This window comes from Gadus chalcogrammus, chromosome 9 (assembly GCF_026213295.1).
Source record: "Gadus chalcogrammus isolate NIFS_2021 chromosome 9, NIFS_Gcha_1.0, whole genome shotgun sequence".
Classification (NCBI taxonomy): domain Eukaryota; kingdom Metazoa; phylum Chordata; class Actinopteri; order Gadiformes; family Gadidae; genus Gadus; species Gadus chalcogrammus.
Window position 1 is genome coordinate 14844369 of NC_079420.1, and position 14580 is coordinate 14858948.

Sequence of the window (14580 nt, forward strand, 5' to 3'; positions counted from 1 at the left end):
AGGACGGCTGAATGACGTTCCCGTGTAGAAGCTGTTCTGGGCTATGAGCTGCATGCTAATGAAGGCAGCTCAGCTCCCAGGAGAGTGGGAAAAGGCATCAGAACCTAGCTGGTGAAAGATAATGCTAGTCATGACAAGTGAGTGTCGCTTGTGGTTGCTCCGTGAAAGTCATCCTTTTAAATGAGCTGGTTAAGCAATGGGTTGACCACCATTAATAGTTTCTCTTCTTTTAATTTTTTTTTTTACAAGGTACACTTCATAGACAGTAAAGTGCATCAATTTTCAAACCTTTAGGGGAGGAAGTAAAGGACTGTGTACATAAAAAAAGATGGCTAAACTAAAACGTGTTTTATTTTATATTCAGCTTTCGCATCCAGGGTACTTTGTGCTCTGATTTCCTTCTGGACCGCGGGGGGACCATCAGGTACGGCTGCAGACCTCCTCCAGTGAACACAGGGTGGAAATGTGGTCATAGGAACAGGTTACGCAACACACACTGACACTGAGCGTTTAACATTTACCTCGTTTCCATGACTTCCCCTGCTTTCGGCAATACTTAGGATGGCGGATTGTAGTCCTGGTAAGTGAGGAACCTAGCTGGATTGGCAGAGTGAGGAACTGAGCTTGTGCTACTCATATTAAACGACCATGCTCGGTATCGCCTATAAATTACTTTAAATAATACAATTAATTACAGCATTTACACTCTGGATACACCAAGTCAATACCCTAAACTCTCTGATTGTGCTGCACGACGGAATCAAAGCGTACTTTGACCTTCATCCTATGCGTATCTAGTACAGAAACTCTAATACTTATACCCTAATACCCATCTCACCAGACGCTCCCGTCTGCTGGAGTGAAGACAAACTGTTTGTTCTTCAGATGTTAACCGTTTGGGGGGAGAGAGGATCGCCGTGTTCTATTTGAATCAGCAATACCCATCTGCATGTGTACTTCCGTAGTATGACAAGGACCAGCAGACCTCTTGATGGTTGTTCTACCAAAAACGTTGTTCCAACGCCCGAATTAACAGTCTCCATAATCAGTTTCATACAAATTAAAGTTGTTTTCTAAATTCAATGAGCAGGATTACTAAATTACGCTTTGAAAAGTATAATCCTATTAACTACAAGGCCAGCCAATAGGTAACGGAATATCCCTTGAGTTGTAATATACTGAGTCGGTGCAGTTCTTTAGTTTTCCAGAGTATGATGATAACAATGTTAATATTGTGATCTCTAGCTCTATGATTGAAGAACTCCGTCAAGCCTGGGAACACACTCTCATTGAATGTTGGGAGACAACACATCTGTCCATTTTGTCCAAAGAAAGAGGAAACTTTATCCCTCTACTGATCGAGGCAGCCAAGTTGGCTCCATCAGCAGAACACAGCTTCTCAAGAGCACCAGCAAGAAGCTCAGTGTGTGACCACAATTTCACAGCTTTCTGTATTCACACGCCCGTATGTGAAGTTGCAAGTCTCTCGCTGCAGCCGATCCTAGCATTGATGTACCAGGTAATGTCTTCTCCTACGTTTCAGCACTTATACAGTGTTGATTGGTTATGAAATCCAAGTGGAGGTTGAGGTTGGGGGAGTATCCAGCACTGATATTCTCTATGGTCTCTGAATACGGGTCCCGGTACTGAGTTCATACTCTTTTATGTCCTTGGCGATCCAGCATCCTATTTCATTTTCGTGCGATCCCAGTCGATCCGGATCGACCCGTCAGCTACGAACTCTCGTTGCCGGTGGATTCCTGTGTGATGCTGTCGTCCATGCTGGTCCCGTTCCCGTCGGACGGCGGTCGTTCCGGCATCTCTCCGGTCACCGCCAGCCGCATGACCCGGAGCCAGCGCTGCTTCAGCTCCTCCGACTCAGCGGCGAAGCTGTGGACGGATTTGGACTGGGAGAGACGGAAGCTGGCCGGAGGGTCGGTGGGCCGGGGGCTGTCCTCCACGCAGTAGCCCAGCAGGGGGATGGTGCACTGGGCTTTCACGTCCTGCGGGTCAGGGAGAACATGAACACACAGCTACTCACGGTAGCCTTGGTGATGCAGTGTAAGCAGGGATCTGTCGTTTGGCTATAAACAGCAAACACAAACTGGTACAAGAGTAAACAGTAAAAAGCGGTCTGTAAAGGTTTCAAATTGACAACGTGTAGACTCCCAACATGGTGGATCAGAGATTAGTTGACAGCTGGATCCAGCAGTCCTGCTGCGCTAAAGCAGAACTTCTTGGCGGGAATGGAAACCAGCCAATGAGAGAGGTTATACCTTGTTCCCTGTTTCTTGAGTGTTTTCTAGAGATATTGTACCAAAGCGCTACTCCGACCAACCGACCAGCTTGAAACAAATATAAAGCAAAACAAGTTGAAGCACCTGTTTGCTGATTGGAGGAATTTTAGATTTGATTAGTAATCTAAAGGCTTATTGTTGGACTAGTGATTGGGTGAACGCTGAAAAATAAAGTAAATAAACAGGTGCTTCACTTCGACTTTAAAATAAAGAACATTTCCAGATACCCGATAGATAACAAAACGTGTAACATGAGTCCACGCTATCAGTGTGTGTGGTGCTGTCATCACCTGCGGAGCTCCGTAGAGATAGAGCACCAGACACTCCTTCTCGGGGAGGACACCCCACACCTTCTGCCAGGGCTTGGTCTTCTCACTGTACTGCAGGAAGCCGCACATGATGCTGCTTCCTGTAAACTGGCCTGCCTCGATCTGCACACGGATCACAAGCAAAGAGTTACCATAAGCCAACTACAGACAAACTCAGCCTGACTGGTAGCCTTTCCCAGACAAGGCGAGAGACCTTTATGTGATCTAGTCTGGGTCCTTTCCCCTGTAAGCCAGACCCAGCCTTGCTTACGGACTCTTTGTGTGTGTTCTAGTTAAAGGTTGAATGTCCATGTGTGTGTGCATGCACTACTGTGTGTGTGTGTGTGTGTGTGTGTGTGTGTGTGTGTGTGTGTGTGTGTGTGTGTGTGTGTGTGTGTGTGTGTGTGTGTGTGTGTGTGTGTGTGTGTGTGTGTGTGTGTGCGTGTGTGTGTGTGCGCGCGTGCGTGTGTGTGATTTAGCTGACATGCTTTGAGATAGGTTTTGTTGTATGTATGTGTTTGTGTGTGTGGTGTTTGTGTGTGTGTGTGTGTGTGTGCACTTGCATGCATGTATGCGTGCATGTATGTGTGAGTGTGTGTGTGTGTGTGTGTGCGCGTGTGCATGCCTGTGTGTGTGTGCGTGTGCATGCCTGTGTGTGTGTGTGTGTGTGTGTGTGTGTGTGTGTGTGTGTGTGTGTGTGTGTGTGTGTGTGTGTCTGTGTGTGTCTGTGTGTGTGTGTGTGTGTGTGTGTGTGTGTGTGTTTCCGTGTGTCTCACCTCCAGGATGCCCTTCTTCTTGCCCTCGGCCGGCTCCTCTCCGGTCAGGATGGAGAAGCAGTCCCTGCACACCTTGTTCACCTTGTTGTTGTCGTACTGCAGAGCCACCTTGTTGTCTGAACACTTCCAGCACACCACCTGCACACCGGACCACAGAAAACCACCGGGTTTGATCGAAGCACTTTGTGCATCAAATCACATGGTCAACCCTGGGCTTGTCCATGTTTTTTTTTTTTCATTCATTTTATAAACAATACAACCTAGCCTTTGACTTTTCAGGGCATAGTAAAACACCCAGAGTGCAATACAATCAAGGTAGAAGGACCCACAGCATCATCTGTGCTTCATCAGACCTCTGATTTATTGTTGTAATTATGGGTCGGCTTTAAAGATAATGGGCCCTATCTTGCATCCGGCGCAATTGACTTACTCACTGGCGCATGTGTCGTTGCTAGTTTGCAACTGGCGCAGAGCGTTCTCTTCCCTCCTGCACCACGTGTCGGTAAATTAGGGAATGATCTTGCACCCCAAGGGGCGGTTCGGTGAAAGGAGGAGGCTTGTTCTGGCGCAAATGTTCCTTGGCACTATTTTGCAGTTTCAGAAACCACTTGCGCCACAAACCAGGAAATACCTGGTTTAAAGTCAGTGGCGCGTTGTTCAGATGCTATTTTAAGGGCGCATGCATAATGTTGCTTGTGCACCTCGCGCATACACTTTGCTTCTCTCATCTACCTAGCCACACATTCTTGGTGAATTATTTGGGAAAGAACAGCTGATACATCGGTAATAAGTTGTACTTATTAAATCAATGCATCTGCAAACACCGTAAAGCAAACACATATTTTCTTGACACAGAGATCGTGTACATGCCCATAACTTTTAGGATTGATGAGTATTTGATCGTGAGAAATCATTTTTTTACCGCGAGTGAGTGTTAAAAGGAATGAATGAATGCGGGCGCGCGTGTGTGCGTCCATCACACACGCAAACTAAAGGCGTAACGCATTATACAGTCCATGGCAATGTATATTAACGGGGGGACACATGCATATTAGGAACACAAGTCGATAACGATAATGCATACAATACTGATAAGAAACAATGTTTATAATGTATTGCGTAAATCATTAAAAAGAACCAGTTACCGCATATCATATGTGTGTTAAGTTTTCTTTGCCGAAATTTATTTGATTCTTTCTGAAGTTTTGGCAGAAAACCTTTTTCCATGTGTGAATTAGGCCATATTATTTGGGCATAAACTGAGCCATTTGAAGTTTGTATTGCATGTGCATCCGTCTCATCGGAGACTGCAGACGCGCTTTCAAAATATCAACTCGTCAGAGTTGCGCTCATGGCTCTTAAAGGGGATGGGAGCTGGCACTCTCATTGGTTTTTTCGCGCCGGTAAACTATCCACATCGCCGTAGAACCGCCCACAAAGCTACTTGCGCTTGGCGCTTCTCACTTGCGTTTCAGACCGTTAAAATAAGGCCCAATGAAAGAGAAATCCTCCTTGTTCCTATTTAGGTTGTGTGTATAGCACATTGCTCAATGTCATGGTAACTAGCGAGTAAGCCCTATTACAGGAGATATTGATCTGAGCAGTATGGCCGCAGCTTCTCCTTCCAGAGTGACGGGACTCACATAGCCACAGGCCCGGCAGTGGTGCCTCCGTCTGGTCAGGGCGTTGAAGGACTCCTTGCACTTCATGCACATGGTCACCTCGTTGTCCCGGATCCAGCGGGGCGCCCGCTTCCCCAGCTCTGCTGTCTGTGGGAGGAGTGACAACAGGTCAGTACCCTCACAGTGGGGGGGGGCGGATGGGGGAGACACAGGGTCAGTAGAACTCACCGATACCTCCTCCACCTCCTTGGATGCAGACTTAAACGACTCGTTCTTCTGCTGGAAGACAGCGATGGTCTCCTGTAATGCCTGAAGCACACGTAGGAGAAAGCCATGAGTCTTCGGCTGCGTGAGGTATCAGAAGTCTTTAACCCGTTAAACGTTAGTTTGCATTACCTTTATCCACCCCGCCTTGTCTTGCTCTGAGCTGTGGAATAAGAACAGTGCAATGTTAAATGTTGGGACTTTGTTGCGATTGCTCGTTTTTCCAACTATCTTGGAGAAACGAAAAAAGTCAAATAATTCAGAATAAATTTCCGGTCTCGGCAAAGCCAAATTCTAAGTGGAATAGGAATGGGTTAAAGGTGGAATAGGGATGTGTTCTAAGTGGAATAGGGATGTGTTCCTTGTGGAATAGGGATGTGTTATAGGTGGAATAGGGATGTGTTCTTAGTGGAATAGGGATGTGTTCTTAGTGGAATAGGGATGTGTTCTTAGTGGAATAGAGATGTGTTATAGGCGGAATAGGGATGGGTTATAGGTGGAATAGGGATGTGTTCTTAGTGGAATAGGGTTGTGTTATAGGTGGGATGGAGATGTGTTTTAAGTGGATAAGGGATCAGTCGTTTTTCAGATATGTTCAGTTCAAATTGTTCAGATAATTTTTCCAGACTAAAGTATGAACACCAGTGGTAGCTCTAGCTGGGGGAGCCCTGCGCCCCTCCGGCCAGCCTCCCCTGGAGGTATGTCTCACCTGGCCTGGAGCTCCAGCATCCTCTCCTTCCCAGACACCTGGAAGGTGTGAGGGTAGTCCTCGTTGGAGGTCTCCAGGACCTTCATGCCGTCCATGCCGATGCGGGTCCTCAAGGTGTACTTGGGGCCTCCCAGGCTGAACTTGGGCACGCAGTACAGCAGCATGTTGTTGAGCTAGGAGAAGACCATGAATCAGTTGAATCTCTCATGTCCTATCAGGTACTAAGCAACGGAGCAGTGTGCAACACTTAGGTTCTTTGAATACAATGGTAACCATACTTCAACACAGTCGGCTGCATGGATACATATTGTTCAAACCTTTAGATATAGATATCAGGAAATTAATCATGTTGAATCAGTTTTTTTTTTACTGATATTGATTTTGTCGGAAACAATACATTCCATCATGTACGTTTTTATTGTTAAAAGGTTTGTAGCAGCCTCATAGGAATGATCACCTTTAATATCAGTTTATTTTCAGTGAATGTGTAAATGTTGTCCTAAAGACGCATATGCATAACTCCCATGAATGAACGCCTTCATTCCATTGAGTTGTGCGCTGCTGCCACGTCGCCATATCACCATGTCCACCGGCTGTGAACGTGAGTAATGCCTGGGTCTCTCACCAGGAAGAGGTATCTCTCCATGGCAGACGTGTTTCTGGCCGCCAGCTTCAGAATGTGGCCCTCCTTGATGAACTCGTTGGAGGCGTTGACAATGTCCTCTTCCTCTCCCAGCATCTCATAGATCTCCAGCAGCTTCTTCAGATTGTCCTGACATGACATTGAGAGTTGATTAGTTAATTGCTTAACATGCTAGTTTCATAATAGTGCAATGAGAATATTATGTGCGATTTGGCTGAACAAGCGTGTATAGACGTTTTAATGGCTATGAGGGTTCATTTCCATTAATTTCCGTTAATCGGTAATTGTGTCAACTTACTGATTTTCGAATAGCACTGTTGGAGTGGGTTGCTGCCGTGGCAATGATCTCTAGTGATTCTGCGCAGACAGGGACAGAAAAAGGGTGTTGATAAAGAGTTTCAGACCTATAAGCATCCCCACCGGTCTCCTCCTGAGCCCGTGTCCGGCCCGACGGCCGCGCGGGGCAGCGGGCCGGCGTGTTCTCTTACTTTCTGCGTCCCTGCGGTCCAGGTGGTCCGGGGGAAGCTTCTTCAGGTAGTCCTTCAGCAGCATCTCGTACCGGGGGACCCTCTGGACCGGCTCCAGCATGTGGTGCTGCAACGTCAGCGACCCGCACACCTCCTGGCACTGCCCAGCCCAAAACAAGGACAGAAAACAACAACAAATGTATCAGTGCATTGGTTGTATAAACGCTCTCGACCTGGAACCATGTCCTTCCAATGGACATGAACGTGACTCGGCCCGCACAGATATAGATCTTACATCGTTGTGCTTCTTGAACCAGTTGAACGAACCGGGAACATCTTATCAAAACGTGGGCATGATAAGCCGAACCAACATGAACCAACATGGCCCTCGAGTCATACCCTGGTCCCTCATCTGCCTGGTTCATTCCTGGACCCTCTACTGTCAGTGTGCGGTGTGCGTTCTGGTGCCTACTGGCTGCCCTGTATCAGCCAGGTCGGTCGGATGAGGCGTGATCTCCCCCACTGACTCAGTTCATATTCTATTCTTCGACCTGAATGAGACTGAATGCGTCCGACTAACCTGGATCTCCTGGATGATGGATTTGAACTGCGGCGAGCGGTCGCTCCACTGTTTCAGCAGCTCCATGGCCTGGTCGAAGTTCTTCACGTACTCGGCGTACATCTTCAGGAAGGGCGTGAGCTTCAGCAGGATGTCTCCGATGCGAGGTGTCGACTCCCTGCAGGGAAAAGAGAGGGGGGTTGTTTTTAGCGTTTTTGTGTGATGCGATTGCTAACTTCAACTAACCCTAGTTCCTTAATAGTGTTCTGCAGAAACACTATTTTACTTTGAGTAGTGAATAAATACATCTGCAATCCTTTTTAAAAAATGAAGTCTTATGAAAGCAGAACATTAAATGTATTTTATTAAGATTTAACGCGTTTGATACGTCTTTTTTAATCCCATTTTGCTAATGGAGGGGTCCTCTGGCTCAGCTTCCTGCCTCAGACCAGGGTGTATGTGGGCTCACCATTCCCCCATGCGTCTCTCCAGGTCTGGGAGGAGGAACTGGCTGTGGAAGGTGTGGACGGAGGAGATGTTGGAGAAGATGTTCTTCACCACCTCCCCGGGGAACGTCCCTTTACCTGCCTCCTCCATGAGCTTTGCACTGAATACCTAGAGAGCAGAACAACACGTATCAATGATTGGATATTCATGTGCACATACATATATCGGGGGCAGTGGTTACACTATATATATATGTGGATATCCATACACACATACACATAGTATACATATTATAAATGGATATACACATACACATGCACACAGTGGGGGCTAGGGTTAGACCAAATGCAATGTCAACAGTCAGGCTAACCAGTGTTGTCATTTTACTTCCATCAAATGAAATGAAATGAGCAATGGAGCAATGCAGAGCAATCATTAGGATGTAAATGGACTAATGTGTCCTCAGATTGTTATGATATAATTGGGCTTATGTGTCATCTGATTGTTATGTTGTAATTGGGCTTATGCATGTGTCATCAGATTGTTGGGCTATGAGTGGACTGGACTAATGTGTCATCAGATTGTGTATTGGGGCGTCAGCTGTCTCTCCCTCACCTGATCCAGCAGGTGAAGCCGGGCCACGTAGGCCTTCTCTGTCTTCAGCAGCTCGTTGGCGATCTTAAACAGCTTCTGTTCATTGGTTTCCTGGAAAAGTAATCAGGATCAATTGTTGATTTCTTTATCGGCCTAATTTGATGCCATAGAACAGTGATTTAGAGCCATTCCCTCCATCAGTGGATGAACCAACTGCTTCAAATAAATGGTCTGGAGTAGAAGGCTCAGCGGCCAGTGTTAAGAAATAGAGAAATATTTTCATATCCATTATTTTTATGTGGACTGTATAATGTGCTGAAAGTGGGCGTTACCCCAAGATTCAAACGCATAGATGAATACAACCTAGATGACAGTACATGGTACAACTGTGCGTCTGCTAGTTCCTGTTAGAGTCCAGGTACAGATCCTGTTAGCTACTGGTCAGGGTACAGCATTGTAATGTGTGAGTTGTTTTACAGGGTTCTTGGTAATGCTTTGTGAAGTTATAGTGTGAGGCTGAACGAAAGGAAATTATTCAAATGTCTACATGTGTTTTGCACTGATCATTTTTTTGTTTAACCCTTGCACACATCTACATTCCGAACTGGCACCCTTTAAGAACCTTTTCAATAGTGAGCACTTAGGGTGCGGGATTCAGAGGTGAGGGAGGCCGTAGTCCCAACACACATTCATGTAGCGGTGGTTTATAACCCTATGCATCCATTGAGGCCATACATCTGAAATGTATGTACAAGCACACACATTTCTAATGGTCTGTCATGTGAGTTGAACTGAGAAAGGGAAGCCAGTAAAGAAAGCCTTCTGCTTATACTTGTAATCGGTGAAAAGCATCTGTACCCTGGGCTCTCTGCACCTGGGCTCTCGCGCCAGGAGCTCTCAACATCTGTTGTATCTTCAAAGAGGACAATAAAAAAATGACCTTTACTGTTGTGTGTTGTATCACTAGAGAAGCATGCTCAAACTGAAACTCCAAATGAACTTTGAAACACTTGCAGTGGAAAAATAAATGCAGAACAAGCAGAAAAGGGAAGTCGGTACCATTTTCATTTCAACAGGGAACACTGTCTGTGAGAGGCCCCAGCTAGTGAGTGTAGAATGTGACACCAGATATAAATACACATGGCACCAGAGTGAGAAGATTCCTAAAGGTCCTGTTGTAGCAATAACATAGAAGCAAAACTTGCTTCAAGTTCTATAAAGTGTGTCTGCTGATTATCATGAGTTACTAATATGCCGTGTAGTTGCAGTAACACGATGTTCATTGATTGATTTTCATGAATGTGCATGAATTGCAACTTTGTCCTCCAGCAAACTCTTCAATCTCAAGACGTGCGAGAAAGGAAAACCTCGGAGGACACCGGGATTTGTTTTCTTTTTGAGACAGCCCTTCTGTGCATTGTCTGGACTCAACCCACCTCCAACGGGATCACAACAGATTCTGGGTCCTGACCCCTAGTTGAAGAAGCAATGTCCCAGAGAGCAAACAGGAGCGCGCTTACCTTGGGTTCCGTGTTGACCCCTTCCTTTCTGTGATCGTTCTCCACGTCCGACTCGGGTCCCTGGTCTCCGTTCCCGGTCCCAGCCTCCTCCGTCCTGTGTGGGGTTGACCCCTCCCCATCGGTGCGCTCGCCGTCCTCCACGCTCGCTTTCCCGACGGCGTCCCCGTTCACCAACCCCTTGACGCACTCGCTCCCGGCGTGGCGGTTCTCCTCCCCGCCCTCGGCCTTTCCCGGGCCGTCCACGCTCTCTTCCAGCTCCTGTTCCATCTTGGCTCGCGTCCCGTTGGTGGGCGGCCTCAGGGCATCCCGCGGCGCTGGGGGTGCGGCGGCTGGTCCCGGGTCCACGCGCCGCTCCGCCCCCTCTGGCGTCTTGTCGGGCGACTTGTCGGGCGACTTGAGGGGGCTGCGGTGTGCGGGGCTGCCGGCGGCCGTGCGGCTGATCTGCTTGAGCGGCGGCACTTCCCTCCGGACGTCTGAGCTGCTGCAGACACAGGGGGGGAAGAGCCGATGAGGAAGCCCGCCGAGCAGAGAGAGTCTAACGCTTAAACACTCCCTTCAAGAGAAACGGACGGCGGCTAGCGGAGACCTTTGCGTCAACTTGGCGGGGAAGCAACCTTTGATTTCTTACGGGCGAACAGTTCCCAGGTTCAACAGAACAGAAGCCGGGAAACAGGAGGGAGCAGTGTTAGGCGCTACAGCGAGCCCCGAGTGAGGAGTGAGGGCAACGTGTTAGAGAGTTAAAAATAAAACATGTCAAATAGGCACTTCCTCCTGCGCTGGCCCGGGGTCGGAGAGGACTGAGGTGTTGTGTGAGCAGGGGAGGAGGGGGAGGGGGAGGAGGGGGAGGGGGAGGAGGAGGGGGGGGGGGGGGGGAGAAGAGCAGAGGGCTCGAACAAACAGGGAGGATGAGAAGAGAGGAGGAGGGATTGGAGGAGGGAGGAGGACGGAGAGCTGGTCCCAGCAAACTTCCCGTTATCCTACTTATGTATCCATACACATAGGTGCACACACACACACACACACACACACACACACACACACACACACACACACACACACACACACACACACACACACACACACACACACACACACACACACACACAATTCCCACACACACAAACACACGCTGGTTAAACACGCACACACATGCGCAAACACACATATTGACACACTCCGGTGACACATGCAAACAAAAGTACACACACAACCATGTACAAATGAAAAAGGATTTCTCCCAATGACACAAACAAACACGCATGTACACACACACACACACACACACACACACACACACACACACACACACACACACACACACACACACACACACACACACACACACACACACACACACACACACACACACACACACACACACACACACAAAATATGACCATCCGGTGGGGTGCTTCCTGTGTTGCAGAATGTGCAGCTGCTTCCCTCTCTGACCCACCTGTCCCGTACATTAGATGAAGCGTCTCCTGGTCCACCAGTCCTGGGACATTCCCCTCCTTCTACAATGAGAAATCCTCCTTCTCTAGAGGCTGCCGGTAAATCTGAATCAACGTCCTGCGCTACGCTACCAAACAACGGCTACACCAACGAACTTGCAGTCACAGCTTGTGAGCGCAGAAGGCTTATCATCAATTCCCCTGCTCTGTATCTCTTGGTCCGTAATAAACAGGAAGCGTGTTTAAATACAGGAACATCTGATATTCAGAGCGCTCTGGAGGAGTGAGGGCCGGCGGGGATGTGAAACACAACCTGCTGCGGCTCTTAAAGCAGCCCCCTAATGTTGACCCAGTGGGATGTTACCTTTTAAACATATTAAACACCCAACTTCTTCTTCAAGCATATTGACGCCATTTAACATAGATTCAGTTCACGTTTGACCAAACAGGTTCCTGTGATCCTCTGCAGTGTTCTTTTGAAGACGCCAGCGTCTGTAGCCTTGGCAGTCACGGCCATGTAACACTACAATCAGCGCTGCTTGCAATGCGGTTGTCTGGGCTACTGCGAGACACCCGGCATGTGAGCCAGATTAGTATATTAGTAGGCTAATGTCGTTTCCCTCAGAGGCTGCAGGCTCTGACTGCTGTGAGACGCCAGGAGCTTATACTGTTCACAGGCAGGCTGGGAGGAATAACAAGCACAGCATGTTGTTTTTGAGTTTCTTGAACTGCCTCTATGTGGCATACGCTTCCAGAGTATGAAGCAAAGGGGATCCACAAAGACGCAGCATGAAGTGAGGAGGATTCAGGTGTTTCCTTCTTCCAGGGTGAAACAATGTATGGTTCCTTATGTAACTCGCCGATGCAACATGCAGCCACATGCTGAGCTGGACTAGTGTTCTACTGTGATGCAGTCACAGGGGCGTGGTACATACAAACACCACCGCGATGCCTGCCCACTAACAGACTTCAATCAGCAATATAACTTAGAATCTATATTAGCTATTCTCTTATAATAGATAGGTCATAGAAACATCATGAAAACCACATTAGTCACTATCAGCCATTGATGATCTCAGCCATAAAGCAACGTTTATATTTATATCCCCCATAAAGGCCTAGCAGCCATCCATCGATAAAGCGTGTACTTTATGTCTTTCAAAGGTCCTACCTCGAGTCCCTTCCTTCCCTCCTACTCTGGGACATCTTCTGCACAAGACGGAACCGGGACTGCTCTGCTCCTCTGGTCGCTCCGACGCTCCAAACTTCCCCAGCGCCCCTCCCTCCAGCTCCACACTAATGCCCCAGTCACACAGCCTAATCTCTGCTCCAAATACCATTTGTTGCTGCGAACCACTATCGGCAAAGTAGTACTCTGAGCGAGGGAGAGGCTGTTGGACGGGGCAGAGAACTTCTGCTTTTTTTTGACAGAAACAACGGTGGTGAAAGTGGGGAAAGACTCAAAGCGTTTGCAGCGACAGAGACGTCACTCGCACATTACGAGAAGCGCTCCCTGGGTTGCGTGTGGGTGTACAACTTGGACAATTTGTCTTGGTAAGACGCAGAAGGCAAGCGGGGACCATTTGAATAAGGCAGAGCATACATCAGGGAAGAGAGCAGACCGGGACTAGAACCCCAATCCATCAATACTACAGTACGACAGAGGGGCAGCAGAGGAAACACCCAGACATTTGATATCAAAGATGTTAGGGAACTTCTCTTAACACGCACTTAACGGTCACTTTGACCGTAAAGGCTTTCACACTGGAATTTACCAGGATGTGATGAAAATCAAAAGGCACACAATGTACACACTTCAAGCTTGCTCACATACTAAACAGACACACACACGCACACACACACACACCCACACACACACACACACACACACAAAAACAAACACGCGAAAAAAAACAATGCACCAACCTATTCTCCTCAAAGCGGCTGATCAGGTCAAGGACCTTGGAGGGCTTGTCTTTGGTCCGATCCCTGCTCTGGGATACTCCTCCTCCTCCTCCTCCTCCTCCTCCTCCTCCTCTTCCTCCTCCTCCTCCCCCGGCTCGCTCCTCCATCCTGGCAGTGTGTAAGGGTGCTCCGAGGCGCCCCAGAGGAGAGGGGGACTCCGTCACCGGGCTCTGCAGGTGAGCTGGCTTGGGGGGCACTGAGGGACAGAGGGAGAACAGAGGTATAAAAGGATTGGCAGGTGAAATGATGTGGAAGGTTTGATCAGTAGATGGAAATCCAATCACAAGGCAAATCAATGACATTACAGTAGACAGTAGCCAACAGTGGACGGGCTGATGTTCCAGTGAGGCCCTTTCTCTAATATGACGCCACATTAATGAGATGGAGAAAGTGTAAGATCTCAGGCGAGAGTGCCTCAAAATGAACTTGCACTTCAAGAGTAATCAAATGCAAACCATGGCAGGGATAGCACCTCTGAGGGGAAGGTCAGGGGATTGCATCTGTGGGTTGTGATTGGCTGAAATTAGCGATAACTGACTTGACAACGATTGCTTATTATTTGACAACCATAAATTAGTACTGCATTGTTGTAATTTGAACTCAGGGGGGCAGCACAAGTCATTGCAACTGAAACCCTGGCTTCAGACCACTGACACTGAGCTTTATCCAATCCCATACAGAAATAAACAGAAAAGGTACATCTAACATAATAAAGTTGTTAGGAAAATAAAGTCATGACCACCACATGGACATTCCTGATGTTCTATTTTCCACATTAGACTATAATTGTGATTAAGGGGAAATAAATTAACTTAACATAACCCAGTTTTACCACCTAGTTAAATATGAATGTGTCTTTGAGGCCCGGGCTTAGAAAACCTTGTGTTCATAAGACAAGGCTTACTTTCTGCTGGATCAGGCAATGTCCCACTATGATGATAAGTGAAAGACAAAT

General features: G+C 47.8%; 1 protein-coding gene across 5 annotated transcripts in view; it reads right to left on the minus strand.

Moving 5' to 3' along the window:
* Positions 1 to 15: 15 nt before the first annotated feature.
* The window catches only part of fgd4a (FYVE, RhoGEF and PH domain containing 4a), a 47495-nt gene continuing 32930 nt past the window's right edge, over positions 16 to 14580 (minus strand). For 2 of the 5 annotated variants that reach the window (XM_056599161.1, XM_056599158.1), the window contains exons 4-18: positions 13587 to 13821; positions 10207 to 10687; positions 8708 to 8797; positions 8115 to 8260; positions 7667 to 7823; positions 7108 to 7246; positions 6918 to 6976; positions 6602 to 6748; positions 5977 to 6149; positions 5400 to 5430; positions 5232 to 5312; positions 5025 to 5150; positions 3382 to 3519; positions 2588 to 2728; positions 16 to 2003 (exon numbers count right to left, since the gene is read on the minus strand). In XM_056599161.1, coding sequence (XP_056455136.1) covers positions 1734 to 2003; positions 2588 to 2728; positions 3382 to 3519; positions 5025 to 5150; positions 5232 to 5312; positions 5400 to 5430; positions 5977 to 6149; positions 6602 to 6748; positions 6918 to 6976; positions 7108 to 7246; positions 7667 to 7823; positions 8115 to 8260; positions 8708 to 8797; positions 10207 to 10687; positions 13587 to 13821 — 2414 coding nt within the window. In that variant the 3' untranslated portion in view covers positions 16 to 1733. The remainder of the gene's footprint in view (positions 2004 to 2587; positions 2729 to 3381; positions 3520 to 5024; positions 5151 to 5231; positions 5313 to 5399; positions 5431 to 5976; positions 6150 to 6601; positions 6749 to 6917; positions 6977 to 7107; positions 7247 to 7666; positions 7824 to 8114; positions 8261 to 8707; positions 8798 to 10206; positions 10688 to 13586; positions 13822 to 14580) is intronic. The other 3 variants (XM_056599163.1, XM_056599162.1, XM_056599160.1) reach the window with 2 other exon arrangements.